At 48.2% G+C, this 22,528-nt stretch overlaps 1 protein-coding gene across 3 annotated transcripts in view; it reads right to left on the bottom strand.

Annotated features, from left to right (window-relative positions):
• The window catches only part of Tspan15 (tetraspanin 15), a 44,399-nt gene extending 22,078 nt beyond the window's left edge, over window positions 1–22,321 (bottom strand). Inside the window, exons 1-3 of one of the 3 annotated variants that reach the window (XM_087598290.1) lie at window positions 22,114–22,321; window positions 16,830–16,978; window positions 16,626–16,694 (exon numbers count right to left, since the gene is read on the bottom strand). Coding sequence is in view for 1 of the 3 variants with exons in the window: in NM_001115032.1 (NP_001108504.1) it covers window positions 22,114–22,209 (96 nt within the window). In the remaining 2 variants the exon portion in view is untranslated. The remainder of the gene's footprint in view (window positions 1–16,625; window positions 16,695–16,829; window positions 16,979–22,113) is intronic. The other 2 variants (XR_015645040.1, NM_001115032.1) reach the window with 2 other exon arrangements.
• Window positions 22,322–22,528: the final 207 nt, after the last annotated feature.

Raw genomic sequence — 22,528 nt, forward strand, 5'->3', positions numbered from 1 at the left:
AGGTGCTAACTATGTAGCCAAGGAGGACCCTGAACTTCTGTTATCAGTGTTGCATCAAGATCAGGTGATTCTGGGATCTTAGCATCTTAATCAAATAATTGAAATAAAAGCAAAAAAAAAAAAAAAAAAAAAGACAACAAAGTAGCAAGGAAATGTCATTGGAAAGCCAAGTGACAGACCAGAGCAGCCATGCTGTGGAGCTATGCAGTGGGCCCTCTGAACCAAAGGGCACTCAAAGGCCCTGACTTTCTTTTGAGGATTCCTTTTATGGGGTCCAGGTGGTTTTCTGTTTCGACTGACAGGCTTGGGGTTCATAAGCTCATCGCAAATGTCCCTTCCCACGGCACATATGACATTAGCCACATGCACACCCAAATATGCATGAGCATAAGATGACCAGTGGGGGATGTTCCCTAAAAGTTCACCGGGAGAACAGTTTGACTCACTGGGAATGCATTCAAAACCGGTTCAAGCCAGATCCACTCCCCGTCCCCACCCCCACATTCCCTTACCTAGAAATTTAAGTAGAAACTCTACTCAAAAGAGCAGTTCTCGGTTTCTATTAGGGAAGGAGAGTCTCACTTCACTGTGTGTGCAATTCCATGTGGGCCAGGATTTGGGTAGCTAAGCTGGTCCCTATGTTAGCCTCCCTTTAGGTCATGCTGCTTCCCCCTGACAGCCCTACCCTACTTGTGGGTTTTCCTTACCTAAGTCTTATTTCAGAGCAGGGCTCTTTTCCTCCCTCTGGCTTTCCTGCTAGAGAAAAACTTCAGGAGGCATTTTGTAGCCCCCCTGAGCTGGACCTAGGGATGGGAGCTGTGGCCTTCACAAAACAAGCCTGGCTGGGAGAGTAAACATCATTTTCTACCCTCCTTGTTGGCAGACAGTTGATTTCAAAGGCTCCCCCACGCACCCAGCGCATTCCAGACATCGAGGGAAAAATGCTGGGAGGTTTGTAAAACCAGTTATTCAGTCCAGTCAGGGCAGAGTGGAATTCCTAATCAAGAACCACCACAACCATACAGCAAAGTGTAGCCCAGACAGACGGGTGGGAGTCATAAGAACCCAACAGCATCCTAAGACAAGACACAGCAATTTTCTCATCCTTGGGGAGTCCAGGGAGGGTCACTGGAGGAAGCCTAGAAGGAGGCATTGAGTTTGACAACATGCACCCCGCCCAAGAGGGGTAAATCTGAGCGATGACAGAGCCTGAGATGCTTCTGGGGCTCAAGAAGGCCTCCACAGTAATCCCCTTCTGGACAGGAGTGGATCATGGTGAATATGAAAACCACGAAGATGGTTATGACAAGGAGGAGCAAGAGTAAATCACCATCCCCCCCACCCCTGTCCTCCATTTTCCCCAACACTCCTGACACACACACGCACACACACACCCACACAACCCTCCGCCCTGCCTCCCTGAAAGCGTCCCCATGGTCTTTGGATAATAGTGGCTGCCAAGAACCTACTTCCTCTCAGCCTTGATAGCTCACTGCCAAGAGCCCAACAGAGCACAAGGCCATTCTCCCTGCAGTGCACCCTGTACATCTGACCCTGGGGACTCAGGCTACTGCAGGAGCACTCAGATGCAGGACCAGAGCTTTACTGATGGTAGGAGAGAATGGGGAATTCTGGGATAGGAGCTTGGAGACCCTAGGGATGAGAGCCTTACAGGGTGGGGAGTCCCCTGGGCTCAACCTTCTTCCTTCTCACCCAACCCATGACTGCCTTCCCCTATAGCCCAGGGTACCCAATCAGCCCAAAACAAATAGTCACCATGAGTTAGAGATGTAGCTCAGTTAGCAGAATGCTTGCCTAGCACACATGAGGCCCTGAGTTCAATCCCTAACCCTGCAAAAATCCAAGTGTGGATCAGAAGTTCAAGGCTAGCCTGGGCTTGTCTGGAAAAAAAAAAGCCCTATTTTATTTATTTACTTATTTGTAATGCTCAGCTCAGAGCTCTCCTCTCCTGGGAATGTTTCTCAGTTCACTGGGTAAAAGGGATCTCTCTGCTCTTCTCAACGTCTACAAAAGCAACAACAGGAAGCCCTCACTGGTGGCAATATGAATGACACATACTCTGTCCTCTCAGCAGTCCAGAGATAAGGAGCCAGCACCACCAACCAACTGTGACCTCAACACAGCCTGCACGTATATCACATATCGTATAGCATGTCCCAAAAGTCTAGGGCCAGGAAGTTGAATGGCTTCTCCACATACCTACCACGCTCTTACCACAACAGCCAGCATGGAAGGTGGTTAATCAAGTCAGCTCACAATGACCAAGTAACCACAATGCCCTTGAAGCAAAAGGACACTCCAAAGTTCTGGGTATCCAGCAGGGGCTCAATAAATGTTACTCCTTTCCTATAGATCACTCAGGAATCACTGTCTCACACACACACACACACACACACACACACACACACACACACACCTACCTTGAAATCTAAATCCAATGTCAGAAAACAAACAACAAACAAACAGAAAAACAAACCACTTTCCCATGACAGCCACTTTGAGCCAAGCTTACCTTCCAGGAGGAGGGAAGAATCCTGTGGACTTCAATGAAACACCCCAGCAAGTCTGAGACATTTAAATACTGAGGCATTTGGGGAGGACTGGGAGGTGTGGCCTTGCTAGAGGAGGTTCATTACTGGAGGAGACATGCTTTGGGGTTTCAGAAGACTTATGGATTAAGATGTAAGCTCTTAGCTGCCACTCCTGCATGCAGAACACCTCCTCCAGTCTGCCATGATGGACTCTAACCCTCTGAACCACAGGCCCCTTTATAAGTTGCTTTGGTGATGGTGTCTCTTCACAACAACAGAAAAAATAGCTAAGATGCATCCTATGCTACATTCTGTATCCATCAACCGCCACCATGAGCCAGGCCCTGGGACTAAATAGGTGGGATATCGCCTCTGTGACTCAATGGGTTCCTGAGTGGCCTCCCTCTGCACCCCTCTCTATTCTCAACATGACAGGCTATGGAGTTTGCTTAGCCATCACAGTGAGAGGAGTCAATTACTACTGTAGCCAGGGATGGGTGAAGAGAGCACCTGAGCTACCGTGAGGAGCATCCAGGCAGGACCCCAAGCCTAAAACTTTGTAGCCGATCAAGGATTGTGACTTGGGAGCTGTGGTGTTTTGAATGGGAATGGCCCCATAGACCCAAGTGTTTGAATGCTTGGCCCAGAGTAGCACTCTTAGGAGGTGTGGCCTTGGAGTGGGTGTGGCCTTGGAGTGGGTGTGGCCTTGGAGTGGGTGTGGCCTTGGAGTGGGTGTGGCCTTGGTGGAGGAAGTAGCTCAAGCTATGCCAATGACGGTCTCCTTCATCTGCCTGCGGATCAAGATATGCTCCAAGACTCTTGACTCCTCCGCCATGTCTGCCTGCAAGCTGCCGTGTTTCCAACCATGATGATTAGGAACTAAACCTCTGAACCTGTAAGCCAGCCCAATTAAGTGCTTTCTTTTATAAGAGTTATTGTGGCCATGGTGACTCTTCACAGCAATGGGACCCAAACTAAGACAGGAGTCAAGACAAAGAGGTGGCTGTTTGCTCTGGGCAGAGGGCAGAGGCCCTGAGTGTGCATAGAAGTGATCTGAAGGTCTGTGAGTTTCTAGATGCTCTGGGACCTTTGGTCAAAGGGACACCAGTTATAGTACAGGGAGTATGAGTTTTTATTTTTTTAGTGTCTGAAAAACGTTTTAGACACAACTGGAACACCTTTTAAATTTATTTATTTATTTACTTATGTATTTTATACGTATTGGTGTTTTGATTGCCTGTATGCCTGCATGAGGGTGTCAAATCTCTTGGAACAGGCGTTAAAGACAGTTGTGAGTTGCAGTTTTACTGTGGACCCTGAAAGGGGTGGGTCCCTTTCGTTTTAAAATATACCCTGGAGGTCAGTCACAGTGGCGCACACCTTTAATCCCAGCACTTGGGAGGCAGAGGCAGGAAGAGCTCTGTGAGTTTGAGGCTAGCCTGGTCTACATAACAATTTTCAGGACAGTCAAGATTATTAAGAGAGACCCTGTCTCAAAAAATAAACAACAACAAAATACATGCTGGCATAGTTGGAGTAATTTGTCTGGACTTGTACAGCTTCCTCTGTAATGGCCAAACTGCAAAATTCCCAACCCTAGGTCAGAGCTAAGGCCTTCTTTTATCTTTCCTGTATGTGTGCCTTTGATCTTCACACTTGGAAGGTGGCGGCAGGTAGATCTCTGTGAGTTCAAGGTCAGCCTGGTCTACAGAGCTAGTTCTAGAATAACCCAGGCTATAGAAAGTAGCCCTGTATTGAAAAACCAAACTTAACAATAAAAAATAAAAGAAAGAAGGAAGGAAGGAAGGGAGGAAGGAAGGAAGGAAGGAAAGGAGGAAAGAAGGGCCCATTCCCCGTGCTCTCCAGGAAGTCTGTGACAGGCCTTAGAGCTCATAGCCAGCACTGGCAAGGAAGTGTCAGGGCTGACAGCCAGGGACCGGAGGTCTCTTCTGGTCCCAAATCACAGGCTAACCTGGAGACTTCACCAACTGCTAATTGGTGGAGCTAAGTTACAGACTCTAATGGGAACCTCCCTCTTATACTAGAAAACAAGACACTGGGGGCTTTAGAAAAGTCAGGGGAGGAGCTAAGTAGGAAGATAAAGGGTTGGGGAGTGGAGAGGAGCCCGCCTGGCACCTTAATCCTTCCTCTGCAGCTTTGAGCAAATTCAAAGCAAACACAAGGCAGGTGGGTCGGCTCCAGCTCACACCTGCACATCCTTCTGTTTGAGAGGCTGAGGTGGGGCAGGGCTGTGCCACAGTGTAAAATCCTGCCTCAAAAAAGAAAGAGAGGCAGTTGTGAACCCTACCTGAGCCCTACCTGAGCCCTCCCGCAGCCGGAGCTGCTTAGAGCCTGACAACAGAAGCCCACGTTACTAAGAGGCTCCGAGGAGCTGGGAAAGCCAGGTCCCTCTCTGAGCTCTGTTCTTCCTCCCCGCTATAAAATGCAAAACGCAATGGTCACTCAGAGGCTCCCCTGAGATGGCCAACCTCCTTTGTAAACTGTGGCCTACTGTGACAGTTAATAGCAAAGTCATAGCTCTGAGTTTGTGAGAGTACTTTCAAGATAAAATTTAGGATATGGAGACAACAGTTCAGATTACCTTATATAGGTAGATGGTTTCCAAAACGTCAGAAATCCACAAAATTTGAGACTTAAAGTTATTTATCTTTTGTTGAGACATATCTGCTCCTAACAGTTCCCCTTTGGTGGATTTAATGAAGAATGTGAACATCTCTACCTCCAGATGAGGCAATACTTTGTGTCTAGGCAGCCCCTGGACAAAACTGCCTGTTTCATCTGCAGACTAATACTGTCCAGAAAAGGACAAATTATGCAGAATAGTTGACTGATAAACTCTGCCAAGACAGGGTGATCAGCCCTTCAAAATCTGCATTTCAAGAGTCTATCAGTTGATTTTGGGCCAGAAGGCTGAAGACTTGCCCTCACATGTTGCTAACAGGGGACTGTGCTAGTGGAGTTTTGTCTCTACAACCTGTCAGTTCTGGAAGCCGTGTTAGGCTTCCTATGTGTATAGAGATTTGGTCATTCTCAGATTTCTGACGGGGTTGAAGACTGATTATAGTCTCATAGCCTATCAGGCTGTATAACTCTGAATATACATATTTTACTGGATAGTTATCAGATAGTATACAAGCTAGCCAAGATATAATATAGATTTTAAGCCTTTCTTCAGCTGGAATAGATAACTGAATGTTCTGTTTAATGGATATAGAGATGGACTGGGTGTTGAGTATATCATATGCTTTATAAATTGTAGAATGGTAATAATTGTACTCAATTTATATATAAATGAAAAGGCTTTTTAACTGGACAAAAAGGGGGAAATGTTGTGGTTTGCCCTGAAGTTATCTGTATGTTGATGCTAATTCCACTGCCCCAAGGACAGCTGCCTAGTCACGTACTCAGTAATCAGGTGACTTCACCAGAACCTCCCCAGTGAATTTGTAAAATACAGGTGAGGGGCAGGTACAGGATAGAAGGAGGCCTGTCATTGGAGGAGAAGGAAGGATGGGCGGGAGAGAAGTTTGAAGGAAGAGGAGGAGACTAGAGGAGAAGGAGAGAGACAGACAGAGGAGAGGGTGAGAAGCCAAGGCAGGTGATGTTAAGATTCTGCTCTGTGTATTTACAGGTTGTTATTAATGTTCCTAAGGGATGGATGGTACCGGGCTTTGTATGTTTAAGTGGGCAATTATATCTTACCAACTGGATCTAAAAAAAAAAAAAAGACTCCTGGCTCTTTCAGAAAGTCAGCAAAAAGGTGGTACAATGATGAGTCCCCAGAAGAGCCAGACACAGTCACTGGGGGTTCCCATGTGTCCCAAGCTCCAGCCCTGCGCACACTTGGACTGCCTGCCATGTGCCGCTTAGACTTACCAATTGGGTGTGTGTGTGTGTGTGTGTGTACGTTTTTATCTATATCTGTGTGTGCCTATGTCTGTGTGTGTAGTTGTCTATGTCTCTGTGTGTGTACATGTGTGTCTGTCTGTATGTGCCTATGTGTGTGTGTGTGTGTGTGTGTGTGTGTATAGGTATTTATATCTGTGTGTGTGCACCTTTGTGTGTGTGTGTAGATATTTATGTCTCTTTGTGTGTACATGTGTGTCTATGTCTGTGTATGTGTCTATGTACATGTGTGTCTATGTTTTTATGTATATGTGTGTTGTCAGTCTGTATGTGTGTCTGTCTGTGTGTGTCTATGTGTCTGTGTTTGTTTTTGTCTGTCTGTGTGTATGTGTTTATGTCTGTCTGTGTCTATGTGCCTATGTCTGTCTATGTGTGTATAGTTGTCTATGTCTCTGTGTGTACATGTGTGTCTATGTCAGTATGTATATGTGTGTATGTCTGTCTGTGTGTATGTGTGTATGTATGTGTGTATGTGTGTCTATGTGTCTGTGTTTGTTTATGTCTGTCTGTGTATATGTGTTTATGTCTGTGTGACTATGTGTCTATGTCTCTGTGTGTGTGTGTGTTACTGCTTCTTCATTTTATCTTTGTTTTGAGACAGGATCTTTTTCTCTGTAGCCTTGCCTGGCTTGAATTGGTAATCCTGCCTCCCCAGCTTTAAGAGTGCTGGGATCACAGGCATGAACCACCTTGATGGATACAATTTTTCTTTAAAATGGTAACTTTTCCCTCTGAACAGTCTCAGACCTAACCCAACCAGCACCTTAAAATCAAACACTCAAGGTACTTAACTATTTTCTGTAAAAAAAAAAAAATATTTGTTTGATGTGTATGTACCTGAATGTATGTATGTACACTACACATATGGTGTACCCAGAAGAGAATGACAGATGTCCTGGAGCTATAACCAATGAGCTACCCAATGTGGATGCTGGGAATTGAACCTGGGCCTTCCGGAAGAGCAGTAAGCACCTTATCCACTGCGTCATCTCTCTGGCCCCTTAATTATTTTTTTCTAGCGAACACAGCACTTAGTACACAGATGGGCCGAAATCCTGTGGTGTAACCTCCTGAGATAAGCAGGCAGAAACCATCTGGCCCAACCCCCTTCTTTTGCAGATGGCAATCTGAGGCACAGTGACCACTCCCCACAAGGTCACACAGTGAATTAGCCACTGGTCAGCAGCTGTGACCTAGTTCTCCCAACTCCCAGGCCAACTGTCTCTGCTGAAGGCTATCCTTCCTCCCCAGGAATATGAGTTCTCACGCCCTGGCACATCCTCTCAAAAATGAAAAAAAGAACCATTTTCAGGACAGTAAAACTGGTTGTCCTTCTGCTTCCTGCCAACTCCAGGGAGCCTGATGAGACCCAGACCAGGGGACCTCTGTCACTTGGGCTCTGTCCACTCCTTCCTTTCCCACACTGGACTGTGGTCCATGCATTTCCCTGGTGGAGCTGCAGCCCCTGTCTTGGGGGCCACCACCCCTATTCCAGCACCCAGGTTCTTTCGGTCAAGCCTCCAGAGGATCCAAAACTCCCAGATGGCAAAGAAATGTTTGGTGACTGAGCACTCAGGGTGACCGCAAAGAAAGAAGTGCAGAACAAAGGAGTCTACCTGCAGCCGGCCACCCAACTGTCCTCTCAGAGCCACCTCCTCACAGGAACAGTACAGGGACAAACATCAGCTCCCAGGGGGCCTGCAAATGCGCGTCTAGAAAGCAGCTGATCTGGGAGCGACAGGCGGAAGAGCTCTTCATTGTTAGCTCCAAGGAGACAATGGAGGCGGATGTGGACCTGAGCAGACGCAGGGCAGCACAGGGGGGGTTTCCTGGTGGCAGAAGGTCAAGCTTAAGGGGCTGAGGACAGAGCTCCATTGGCAGGGTGTTTGCCTAGCATGCTAGAGGCCCTGCTTTCAATCCCCAACACCAGACAAATGGGCATAAGGATACACATTTTTTTGGGGGGGGATACATACTTTTGATCCCAATACTCGAGGAGCGGAAGCGGGAGGATCGGGAACTCAAGGTCATCCTACATAGCAAATCTCAGGGTAGCCTGGTGTAATAGTTTGAATAGATACAGCCCCCCCCCCCCCATCCCAGATTTTTGAATGCATGGCCACAGAGAGTGGCACTATTAGAAGGTATAGCCTTGGTTACACTCAGTGTGGCACACAGGCTCCTTCTGCTGTCTTTGATCGAGACGTAGAAAGCAAGGCTCCTTCTCCAGCACCTGGACACTGCCATTCTTCCAATGATGACGATAATGAACTAAACCTCTGAAATTGTAAGCCAGCCCCCAATTTAATGTTTGTATTTTAAAGAATTGTCTTGGTCATTGTGTCTCTCCACAGCAATAAAGCCCTAAGATATGAGACCGTGTTAAAAAAAATTTTTTTTAATACATAGCCCCTGGGGATGTAAGAGTTGGGAGATGTGACTGTGGTAAATGAACCTCCAGACATCAGTGGCCAGGGTCCCCACTGGCCCCATTTGAGTCCCAAGCCAACAGCTGTCTCAGCTCAGCCAGGTTCCCTGCAACAGCTCATCACCAGACCAGGCCAACAGCCGTAGCTCCCGGTCAAAGGCCGAGTCAGAGCCAAGCAGAGAGGTGAGCCAGAGGCACGAGCGAGGCAGGTATCAGAATCATCTGGAAGCAACCACTGTGCTTACCTGTAATCCCAACTCTAGGAAGGTAGAGGCAGGAGGATTCCCAAAATGTTAAGGCTAGCCTGAATTCCAGCAAAAAAAAAAAAAAAAAAAAAAAAAGGCTGTTTCAGAAACACCAAAAGGAAAAAAAAAAATCACCTGGAGAAATTGACCCCACGCCCTGGAGCTTGTGAATGTAAATGTGGCCCCAACTGAAAGTGACAGGATCTAGTCCGAGTGAGATCCACTGAGTCAGCAGCTCTCACGATGGGTGTGGCTATGTGGATCTGTGAGACCTCTAAGGGCAGGAGGCTTCCTAGCAAGGAGAAGGTAAGTCTTCTGACCTTGGTAAGTGACCCAGTCTCGGAAGAGAGCATGGCACTCCACTACACCCAGCTCTGAACTGGTTACCCACCCGCCACTGTTCCTGTGCCCGCACAGGGTCCTGGCCCAGTATGAGGGCACACACGAGTCAGATGTGACTCTGATTTCTGGAGAACCTGAAGCACCGACTCTGCTAACTGCTGAGAAGCAGCAAAGCGAGGCCATGTGACCATCCTGGGACACATGCAGTGCCCATTCTGGAACACACAGCTGTCCTGGGCAGGAAAGTGGAAAAGCTGTAACACAGAAAAACAGACTCCCTCTGCCAAGGCTGTTTTCCTCTACTCACAAAACAAATATTGAATTGTCTCGTAGGTCAAGACCACGTATGTGTGAGAAAGTGAGAAAGTCCCTTCTGGAAAAAAAGAGAAACACACAATAGGCACTGTTTTCTCCATGAAACAGATGAGGTGGCAGCAAACAAGTTACTCACTTCCCCTCTAGGGCCTCAGTATTTCTATCTGTAAAACCGGATGCCATCCCCATCCTACCCACATCACTGGGTTGTCCAAGAACCCAGAAAAGTAAAGGAAAACTAAGGGGGCTACAGTTATAGTATCTAGTGAGACCCTTGGCCATACATCCTGCTAGGTTCATCCTATGTACGTCAACCACCTCTGAGAGGCAATAATCACCTCTTTTCAAGAGAGAAGAAAATTAAAATACAGAGGCTCACAAGAAGGCTCAGAGGCTAAAAGGTCCTTTCCAGGCCAGTCTGATGGCCTGACCAGTCCCAACACCAGGTAAAGGTGGGAGAAGAGAACCAGATCCACAAACCTGTACTTTAACCTCTACATGTTCATAGTGGCACATGCACCCCCCCACAACACACACACACACACACACACACATGCATGCACACGCACTAATTGTAAGTTTAAAGCCCAATCTGCATGGTGAGTTCTAGGACAGCCATGGCTAAACAGACAGACAATAGATAGATAGATAGATAGATAGATAGATAGATAGATAGATAGATAGATAGATACTTACATAGATACATACTTACATAGATACATACTTACATAGATACATATGTATACATAGATCATAGATACATAGATACATACTTAAATATATACATAGATGACAGATACATATAAACATACATACTTTCATAGATAGATACATGTGTATATACATATATACATATATATACACACACACATATATATATACATACTTACATAGATAGATAGGTAGGTAGATAGATAGATAGATAGATAGATAGATAGATAGATAGATAGATAAATAGATAGGGAAAAGAAAGGACAAACAGGGGTTGTGGATTTAGCTCAGTGGTAGAGCGCTTGCCTAGTAAGTACAAGGCCCTGGGTTCAGTTCTCAGCTCCGAAAAAAAGAAAAAAAAAAAAAAAAAAAGAAAGGACAAACAAACATCAAGACAGAGAGGAGTTGTCCCCAACCTGACTCTGGTCACACAGCTAAATAGACCCCTCTTTATCTCTCTCTTAGTAACGGAGCTGAGCTCTCCCGCCTCCCTATGCATCCTAGCCTATGCTACGTGGCCCCTTGTCTGTTGAAAGGGTAACTATTGCCTTTCAGAGAGGTGAGGCATGGATGGGCAATGCCTTCTCACATGCTAGCCCTCCCAGGCTCACACTGGATCCTCTCTTCAGGCGCCCCAACCCCACTAGCCCTTCAGTCCTCAGGACTCCTGTAGTAGCTCTGCTCAAGGGATCCAGCTCACACTGGCTGTGGCCGTCTGCTTACAATTTCCATCTGTCAAGCTGGCCTTGGCCCAGAGGCCTAGCTCAGAACCATACACATGTACGACCAGCTACCTGCATGACACTGCTGGTCCCTGTAGATTCTGTTACCCTGGGCCCCCAGAAATGCCTTGTCCATTTCTCTGGGTTCTGGAACAGGCTCTTGGAGCCTGGTGGAACGTTCCTCATACAGCTTGACTCTCATGCCCCTTGTGTGCAGCCTCTGCTGGTGTGCCCCACGGCCCAGGGCAGTGAGATAGTTAACACTGTTGGTCAACTTGACAGGGTCTAGAATCATCTAGGAGATAGACTTCTGGGCACGCCTGTGAGGGGGTTTCTAGATGAGTTGATTGAGGTGGGAAAGCTCCTGGATGTGGTCAGCAAGGTCCCACAGAGACTTCGTGAAATGGAGAAGAGCAACTAAGCAGCAGAGGGTCATCACCCTCTGCTTCCTGACTGCCCCTGTAATGTGACCCTCCATCACCCCTCTGCTTCCTGACTGCCCCTGTAATGTGACCCTCCATCACCCCTCTGCTTCCTGACTGCCACTGTAATGTGACCCTCCGACTGTGAGCTAAAATAAACCTTTGCTTCTGTGAATTGCTTTTGTTGGATTGCTGTTCATCACAGCAAGAAGGCAAACAAGCACTACAGGCAGGAAGATGCCTAGAACCTGTAACACCATCCCCCCCCACCCCCCCACCCCCCGTCATGGGTTCGACCTCTCAACTGGAGGCCACAACCACACCACCTGTTCTAGAAGACAGGGCTTCTTCAAAAGTGGTCTCCTCCAACATGACCGGTTCCATGGCTCCACAGCTCACCTTAGGCCCCAGTGTGTGTGTGTGTGTGTGTGTGTATGTGTGTGTGTGTGTGTGTGTGTGTGTCTGTCTGTCTGTCTGTCTGTCTGTCTGTCTCTCTATCTCCCTCTCTCTCTCTCTCCAAGGAGAGGGGACTGAACATTCCCAAGGCTCTTAAAGACTTAATTTTTCAAGAGCCTCTCAAAGCCCTTGAGGGGTGGCCACAGATGAGGATTCTGGGAAAGGCAGTCCTTTTCCCAGTTCACACAGAAAAGAAGACAATGACCTAGGTCTCCCTGGATGTCCCTGCCAGCAGTCCTCACAATGAAACCTCCCTTATCAGCAACTCTGACCCTGACCCTAAGCTCCAAACAATCAAATCCCCTCTCCTTCTCCTCCCACATCTGGCTTTTTCTAAGCTCCTCTGTGCTCCAGCCTCAGCCCTGACTTGCCTGCCTTGGGACTTTTGTACTTAGCGCCTTGCCTGCCTGCTTGCCTGAGGTGTTCTCTACGGATGTTCCCTGTCAATTGCAAACTCAGCTGAAAACCCAGCTCCTGGCTTTTCTTGACCTGAAGTAGGAACTCCTAGCCTTTCCCACGGACTCCTGGATTCCCACCAGAGTAAATATGTCCCTCTAAGGATTTATCCAAAAGCCTCTCCTGTTCATGGTTGTGCCCTGCATTATCCGTGTCTGGCATAGAAGAGGTGCCAAGTCATTGACAGAATGAATTACTGTATCATCCCTACCATCCCTAGAAAGAACAGCTGGCCTAGCCCTGAACCCAAGGTGTCAACCCAAACCAACTCAGGGCCAGAGTCCTCTCTGAGAAAGCCTGTCCCTGTGCCCTGTGACCTAGTTCACCCAGAAGGGCATCTTTGCTGTAGGTGGAACGAGCTGGCACAGGAATTCCAAGATCGGTCCCTTATCTGGTTTTCTGTGAGCCCCACCCCTGGGTGTCCCCGTGAGTCACCTAGAGAGAAGAGAGGCAGAAGGAGGGCCTGTAACCCTGCCTGTTTTCCTCAGAATCAGAGCCGCAGGTGCTGGGTCAGGTTGCGCAGGTGCACAGGGGGAGGTAGCCATAGCCAGTCCTCTGCAGGAGGGAACAAGGCCTTGTGTAGAATTCTGGAACCTACCGCTGTTCCTTTGTACAAGGACACTGGAGGACTACAATCCCACCTCACCCTGATTCAGGCTAAGGGAGGCCCAGACCTGGGCTGAGGGCCGTCCTTCATAGTCCAGGAGGTACAGCAGGTTTCTCCATGGTGAAGGCCATTGGCTAGCTCACAGCTAGGGTTTTACTGTGGAGTTTAAAGCCTGGAATGTAAAACTGGCCCTGCCCAAAGAACCAAGGAGAGAGAAAAAATCCAGAGTCAAACCTCTGCAAATGTACAAGATGTCCAGACAGATGCCAATCAATACCTCACAGAGGTCCCTTCCTGGGGTAGGATCAAAAGTAAATTATTGTCTTCAACACGTTTTCCTAAATTGCTTGACTTTTTTTTTTCTTTTTTTTTAAATCAGGTACTGGGGCTGGAGAGATGGCTCAGTGGTTAAGAGCACTGACTGCTCTTCCAGAGGTCCTGAGTTCAATTCCCAGCAACCACATGGTGGCTCACAACCATCTGTAATGGAATCCAATGCCCTCTTCTGGTGCGTCTGAAGACAGCCACAGTGTGTGTGTGTGTGTGTGTGTGTGTGTGTGTGTGTGTGTAAAGTTTTTTTTTAAAAACATCAGGTACTTGTATGATTTTCTCAAAAACAGGACTCATTTTCAAAGAGTAAAATCTGCAAGAGTCTGGTGTGGAAGCACACGCCTGTAATCATTGTACCCAAGAGGCTGAGGTAAGAATATCACTGGGAATTCCAGGCCATCCTGGGCCTCATGGTGACTTCCGGGCTAGCCTGGGCTAGATATTCTGTCTCAACAAGCAATGGAAATCTATCAGAATCCACTATGCTCTCCATCTGCTATCACCTACGTAGGGGGAAGAGGATGACTCCTCCCAGAGAGGTCACCTCCCACTCTAACCCTGGAGGTGCAAGCTACAGGAGTGGGAAGGGCTTGAAGGTTGTGGAGAGACGCCTATTTCTTGGTCTGGGGGAGCGTTCTAAGGCAGCTCCTCACTTTGCTCCAGACCCTGATTTCTTCTGGACACCCAGAGGGTCTTTAGGGACCCGTCTCATTCTAACAGGGTGGCTGAGGTAGTGCACCTAGCAGGGAGAGGAGGGGAGAGCGTTCTGGGCAGTGCCCTGTGTATATAAGAGGTGGAGTGTTTGCAGTGCCAGGCCCGGCTCCCAGCTTGGTTTACATATCACTCCACTTACTCTCCGCAAGCCGGGGTGTGCTCTGCTCTTAACATCCATTTCATGGAAAAATCCGCAGAGATGCTGCCGAGTACAGAGTTCACACTCTGTAACAGGGAAATACAAGGATCCAGGGGCTGGGACTCTAGTGCTGGCAGGAGAATGCTCACTGAGCATGCGCAAGGCCCTTCCTGAGTTTGATCACCAGGACCACATTAAAAAAAGGACATGGTAGTGAATACTTGTAACAAATAGTACTTGGGAAGCGGAGGCAGGAAGACCCGAAGTTCAAGGCCATCCTCACTTACAATAAAAGTTTGAGACCTGGACGATATGAGACCTCAATTCAAAAAAGAGAAATAAAAGGGGGGTGGGGGGAGATGGGATGGAGAGATGGCTCAGTGGTTGAATATTTGCTGCTCCCTAGTCCCATTCCCAGGATCCACACAACAGTGTATCAGACATATCAGCCAGGCTCAGTTCTGTCCTGGGTCCAATCCCAGCCTTGTGGGTACAGGTAAAACTCCATCACCCTCAAGCCCTAGGCTCTCCCCTTCCTTCTGTATGCTCAGCCCTTAGCTGGTATTTAGAGTGAGTCACACCCCTGACCTCCAGGAGCCCAAAGCCTAGCAAGAAAAAGCAGTGCGTGTAAACAGATCTCCAGGATGTCCTGGGCAATGCTAAAATTAGAGACGTGAGGTCCTATGGTCTTGGGGCACACGTGTTACAATAATTCACCCTGCTTATGGGAAGGGGAGGCTCTGGGTGCCTCTGGATGAGACTCACAGTGACAACTTGGAGACACAGAAGGAGGAGCAGAGCGAACACTGGGCTGAAACCTGGGGTGGGGGGGCTCAGTTCGGTTCCGTGGGGGCGGGGGATTCTGAGTGCACCCACTGGAAGTTATGCCTGGAGTTATGGGCGGCAGCGGTGGGGGTGGGGTGCATCAGTACAGGTGGCTCAGATTGGAAATAACCACAGAATTCCCCAGCTACGGCCAGGAAAATAAGACACTGGCACGGTCTAGATTGAAGTCTGTTAAGAGTACCACGTAGAAAGAGGGCAGCCCCTTGGGGCCGTGAGACGGCTCAGTCTGTAGAAGCCTTGCAACCCCGGCAATCTGAATTTGAGCCACAGAACACACAAAAGGGTGGAAGGAGAGAGCCAACTCCAAAAAGCTGTCCTCTGACTTCCAGATACAAGATTGGGGGACCTGAGACACACACACACACACACACACACACATAAACACACAACAATTAATTAACTAGTTAAAAGACAGAGGCAGACCCTAGCAGATGCACAAAATTTACAAAGATTTTACTTTGCGTGAAGTCCTGGTGATTTGGGCTACTTGGTAGTGTTTGGCTAGCACTGGGTTCAATAGTTAGCGGCATCTAAACTGGGTGTGGTGGTGGAGACCTCTAAATCTAGCATCCGGTAGGATCCAAAGTTCACAGGCATCCTGAGACCCTGCCTCCCAAACGAAAAACATTAAAGCATTAAGTGAAAAGATGAGGTTCCCCACAGCTCCCTGCTCAGTGAGAACATATATATATTCAATATAATATTATTATATAATATTAATATATAAAACACACGGGTAATATATAAATGTTACATAAATATATGATAACGTATAAATATTACATGGATATATAATATATAAATATTACATAAGTATATAATAATATATAAACGTTACACACTGCATGTGTATGTTTGCACCCAGCCCATCCTTTGCCTTGGAATAACTTAGTAGCTGGGTCCCCTCTATTTAAGACAAGCCAAGGCAGGAAGGGGAGGGTGCCGGGGCAGGAAGGGGAGGATGTCACTAGCTATCTACTTCATTTCTATTTTTGAAACAGAAAGACTTCTTTTCTCCTTTTAATTTTGTTAAATTTTTATTAATTTTTATTGTGCACTTGTGGGCACATGGGTCACAGGGAACAAGAGAAGAACAGCTGTAGAAAAGGTCTCTTCGGGGCTGGGGATTTAGCTCAGTGGTAGAGCGCTTACCTAGGAAGCGCAAGGCCCTGGGTTCGGTCCCCAGCTCCGAAAAAAAGAACCAAAAAAAAAAAAAAAAAAAAAAGAAAAGGTCTCTTCTTCCACCTTTAAGTGGGTTCCAGGGAACAAACTCAGGACGGCCCACTTTACCCACTGAGGCATCTTTCTGACCTTCCCCCTTTCTACTTTTAATTTGTGTATCATTGCCTGCATTTTCTGTCGACGATGGTTGGAAGGGGGTGGGAGGAAAGGGTTTATTCAGCTTACACTTACAGATCACAGTCCATCAATGGAAGAAGTCAGGACAGGAACACACACAGGGCTGGAACCTGGAGGCAGGAGCTGATACAGAGGCCGTGGAGGGGTGCTGCTTACTGGCTTGCTCAGCCTGCTTTCTTATAGCACCCAGAGTTCCACCCACTATGGGCTGCCCCCCAACCCCACCCCCACTGATCAGTAATTGAGAAAATGCCTTACAGCTGCATCTCATGACAGCAATTTCTCAACTGAGGCTCCTTCCTTTCTGATGACTCTAGTTTCTGTCAAGCTGACACAAAACCAGCCAGAACAGCTCCCTCTTAGACTCTATGTCCAAAGAGAAAACAGTACAGGTGCTCTTGCTGTACCTATAAAGAACGGAAAAGCATTAAAAAAAGAAAAAAAGGGGTTGGGGATTTAGCTCAGTGGTAGAGCGCTTGCCTAGGAAGCGCAAGGCCCTGGGTTTGGTCCCCAGCTCCGAAAAAAAGAACCAAGAAAAAAAAGAAAAAAAGCATTTAATTGGGGCTTGAAAGACAAAGATTGAGCAGAGAGTAAAGGTGTGGGAGTGGCCAACCAATAACCAGCCCGACTTGAGACCCATCCCATGGGCAAGCACCAATCCCTGACACCATTAATGATGCTCTGCTCTGCTCATAGAAGGAGCCGAGCCTAACTGTCCTCTGAGAGCCCCACCCAGAAGCTGACCGAAACAGATGCAGACACCCACAACCAAACATTAGATGGAGGTCCGGGAACCCCGTGGAAGAGTTGGGGGGATCAAAAGCCCTGAAGGCATGGGAACCCCACAGGAAGACCACCCACTGACCCCTGGGAGGCACCAATCAGGGAGTATATCAGCTGGACCGAGGCCCCCAGCACAGATACAGTAGAGGGCTGCCTTGTCTGGCCTCAGTGGGAGAGGATGCACCTAATCCTGCAAAGTCAATGATGATTTTTTAAGGAGAGAAAAAAAACATTTTACAAGCTGGCATGGTGGTACATGCCTACAATCCGAGGATTTTGGAGGTATGTCAGGGAGATTTTAAATTCATGGTCATGGGGCTGGAGAAATGGTTCGGTGGTTAAGCGCACTGGCTGTTTGCTCTTCCAGAGGATCTGGGTTCAATTCCCAACACTCTCATGACAGCTCACAACTGTATATAACTCCAGATCTGATACCCTCTTCTGACCCCCATAGCAGCAGACACATATGGCAGGAGGCTGGGTGACCTTAAAGCAGCCATGCAGGAAGCTGTGCATCCAGCATAGGTTATGACTTCGTAGATGAAGCCCTCTCCCCGAGTTCTTCCCCAGCTATATACTCTACACACACGCGCGCACGCACACACACACATACACATACACACACACACACACACACACACACACACACACACACACACACGGCCAGAGTGTGGAATTATATACAAATGGCCAGAGTCCCTATAAAGGTCCACGTGGGGAGGACATAGTTGTTGATATAGAAATAACTGATGTTTCCCCCTCGGGGATGGGGATCAAATCCAGGGATTGCTCATGGTAGGCATGAAGTAAGTGTTCACTCTCAGCCCAGATGTAGCCCCCTTCTTTCCCCTTATCCATTATGCTCTAAATACAAAAGCTTTTTGGCTTCAACAGCACACACAAAATTGGAGCAATGTGGGCAGGCTTAGAAACGCTGCCGCTGCTGCACGCAGACAACATACAAATCACCGGGCACTCACGTTGTCCTTAAAAGTTTCCACACAGTAAAGACAAAGACTCACAATGTGAAGGGACAACGCACCCATGGGGGTAAACGCTTGCAGACACTCATAGGACAAGGGACTGTGTATGTGTATGTGTATGTATGGGACTCCACCAGCTCAACAGTGGAAAAGCCGTTCTGATTTCACACCAAGGTTCTCATCTCTAAAGACATTTCTCAGGACACATACCAATATAGTCCCCGAGGGCCGGCAAGATGGCTCAGCAGGTAAAAGGGATTGCCACGTACTCCTGATGATCTGAGTTCGATCCCCAGAGCCCACAGTGGAAGTGTCTGTCCAGACGTGTCCTCGGATGATACTACATGTGTGTGGTGTGATAAATAATGAATACTTGACACTATTTTGAAAAAGCAGCTAATACCACTTCCATGCAGGCAAAACACTTATACACAAAGCAAAAATAATTAAATCTTATTAAAAAACAAAACAAGGTTTATGGTGGTAAAATATCTCTCTCGGATTTCTCTCTCAGATAGCCCAGGCTGGCTTCGAACTCACGGAGAGAGGACAGCCTGCTTCTGCCTCTCGAGTGCTGGGACTAAAGGTGTATGCCACCGCCGCCCTGCAAGCACTCACACTTTGGGTTAGTAAAGTGAGTAACCCTTGCCCCGACCTGCCTGCTTGCCAGGGGTGGGGCAGGAGATGGCATCCAGATAATGGGGTTTTCTGTAAATGGTTTTCAATTAGCAATAAACTCAATCCAGACAAATTACTTAACTGGCAGCAGCCGCCGCCACCCTGCAGTCACACTCTGGTACTGGAGCCGTCCCAGCAGCCTTGCCCACAGCTGACTTCTTGGCCTGGGTGGGGAGTTTTTTTTTTTTTTTTTTTTTTTTTTTAAGCAGAACTGTCAGGGATGGCAGTACACAGCAGGATCAGTTGGCTAAAGAGGAAAGGTTCCAAGTTCTGCGCCCTGCTCAGCTTCCGGAAAAGTGGAGCCAACGTGGGCATCGATGGAGGGAGGGGGTGTGGCTGCAAGGGGCTGTGATTTTGGCCTTACGAGTTCTTTTGATTTCATGTAACTGTGTTTTGCTTTGATGAGGTTTCGGGGGAGGGGGTGTGTGTACCTCACCAGATCCAGCCAGTGTTTACCTTCACTTAGCTCTTTCCTCATTCTCTCTCACCACTAGCTCTAAAAAGGCAAGCCCTGGGGGAGCAAGGCACGGTATAACACATTTCCATTTCACAGGTGGAAAAGGAGAGGCATGAAGAATCAGTGGTTATGCCCTGAAGTCGAGAAGAGAGAGGGAATGGGACCCCCACCCCCACCTTTCCACCCTTGTCCTTAACTTTCCCGTTTGTCCCTGACTTATAGGCAAGACAAGACAGAAGAATCACTGTGGTCTTCCAGGCCCACCCAGCCCTAGCTCGCACTGCGGTTGTGTGAGGAGCTGAGGTACACAGTAATAAACACTTGTGCCAAGGCACAGGGATCTGTGGTGTTGGACACCTCCCAGTTACTTCTGATGTGACTTTGAGTGAGAACCTCTGAGTTATAGCTCAAATCGTCTACCCTGGCTGCAACTCATACCCCACGTCTCAGCCCCACCTCCACACCCCCACCCTTCGGAGTCTAGCAACCCCGCTTATCTTTCTTTCAGAGTACCTGGAGTCAGAGAACTGGGCTGGAGGCTAGCCAAAGACTAGAACCAACAGCTGTGACAAACAGAGATATCATTTGCCTATAATATGTCAGTGAGTCTGGATACAGCAGGACTAGAATCAAGATCTGCCTGCAGGATTGCCTCGCAAAGGGGTCCCATTCAAAGGCAGTCTTTTTTTTTTTTTTTTTAGCAATTCTTTTTTTTAATATTTTATTTATTTATTTATTATATATGAGTACACTGTAGCTGTCTTCAGACACACCAGAAGAAGGCATCAGATCCCATTATAGATGGTTGTGAGCCACCATGTGGTTGCTGGGATTTGAACTCAGGACCTCAGGAAGAGCAGTCGGTGCTCTTAACCACTGAGCCATCTCTCCAGCCCTCAAAGGCAGTCTTGATGGCCAGCCCAGCAGCTCCTGCCCACAGAAGAGCCAGTAGGGAACTGAGGAGGAGGAGAAGAAAGACAAAGAGAGAGAAAGTAGAGGGAGGGAGGGAGGGGCAGAGGGAGGGAGGGCCTTATTTTCAGGGGACCCTTTGGGATCTCTGGACAAGCCTATCTACATACGCACTCTTCTACAGAGGTGAACATTGAGCCGACCTGTGGAAAGATATCCTCATGTCTAGACTGAAGTCCAGCTACTCTAAAATGCCCTGATAAGTCACAGGTAGTGGCGCCTCTGTGATCCCAGTACCCAGTGTGGGAGGCACAAACTGGAGGATCCAAAGTTCAAGGTCATCGTCAGCTACACGATGAGTGAGTTTGGGATCAGTCTAGATGACTTGAGACCCTGTCTAAAAGGGGGGAGGGATGTCTCTTGGGACCTTTTTTAGTTTATATCATTCACAGGCAAAGAGTCCTTGCCCATAGTAACATTAATAGTGCCAAACATGGTGTCTTACAACTTAATTCCAATACTTGGAAGGCTAAGGCAGGAGGATTACTATGAGTTCAAGATTAGTTCTAGGCCAGTCAGAAATGCATAAGATGCTGTCTCAAAACAAATGAGCAAACACACACACACACACACACACACACACACACACACACACACACACCACCACCACCACCAGTTAGACTAAGCTACAGTAAGACCCTGTCACAATAATAACAACAACAATAGTAATAGGTGTGGGGTCACATGCCTTTAATGCCAGCACTTGGGTGACAGAGGCAGGTACATAGAGAGGCCCTGTCTCAAAAAAAAAAAAAAAAAAAAACCAAAAAAACCCCAATAGTAATAACAATAAATAGTAATAATTATCATTTATTGTTATTTTATAAGTATAATAACATAATAAATACACTGTTACTATCTCCCATTTTTTAGCTCTCTGTGGTCTCATCTTGGCCTGCATCATTTTATTTCCACAACTATCCAAATATTTAATAATTACTGTCTCCAACTACAGATGAGAAAACTAAGGTCAGAGCAATAAAGGAACTTCCCCTGATCACTCTGCTAGGAAGTGGCGGGCAGTATTCAAAGCCTGGTTGTGCGCAACCAGTGCCATCCTGATCCTCGTGGGCAAAGCCTCGTGGGCAAACTCGTGGAAATAGCAACACCACCCAGGAGCGGCCACCGAGTTGTCTAGTGGAATGCCCCACTCCAACAAGAAGGCACGCACATTTCCTTGCATCAAGGAGGAAAGTAAGACACCCAAGAGAAACATCTTGGCCAGAGGAAAGGCACAAGCAAGCAGCAACAGGGACCAGACTTGGAATCCAGGTGGCCACAAGCACAAAAGCTGACCACTTCTGGGCTGGCTGATGGGGAGTCACACCCTGAAGGCGTGGTGGGCGCAGCCAATAACATACCCACGCCCTTCAGAGCAGCCAGAGCTACCCCATCAGGTAGGAGCTCAGCAGAGCAGGTGAAGAAAGTGGTGTCCTGTGGGCAATCGGCTCAAACGCTGAGGACTGGGCTGCTGAAACCGAGCTGAGCTGGAGCCGCCACGATATCCCGGTTCCCAGGGAAGTGGTGCGAGAAGCCGTCGCGGCACTCCCAGCGGCCTCGCTGAGTGGCTGAAGCTGGAGCCAACCCTGGTTCGAGTGTAGGAGGCCATCGAGGGAGTGTGGACCGTCCCATACCCCACCCCGATGGGGGCTTCACCGGCCCCATCACTCACCCAGAATACGGTGGAGTAGATGATGAGAGAGAACTTGAGCGAAAGATAGGAGAAGCGCGCGCAGTAGCGCACCTGCTCCGAGTCCCCGCGGGGCATCTTGGCTCCCGCGCGGGGCTGCGGGGCTGCCTCGATCCGGCCACCGCTCCAGGCCCCACCTGCGGCTGTCCAGCGGCCTGGCCCGCCACCCGCGCTCTCTCCCGGGACTGACACAGGCGGGCCGCAATCACCGCTCGGGCCAGGGAGCGGACAATGAAGGCGGCCAATGGACGCGAGGGGGAGTGTCAGGCTGTCGGGGCGTGGCTTCTACTCCGGAGGCGTGGCTTCGGCTCCAGACGTTCAGCAGACCGGGAGAGCGGTGGGGGCGAGACTCAAGGAAGGAGCGCTTCTGGCCATAGATGTCCACGTTCCGGATCCC

The sequence above is a fragment of the Rattus norvegicus genome, chromosome 20 (assembly GCF_021556685.1).
Source record: "Rattus norvegicus strain SHRSP/BbbUtx chromosome 20, alternate assembly SHRSP_T2T, whole genome shotgun sequence".
Taxonomy (NCBI): domain Eukaryota; kingdom Metazoa; phylum Chordata; class Mammalia; order Rodentia; family Muridae; genus Rattus; species Rattus norvegicus.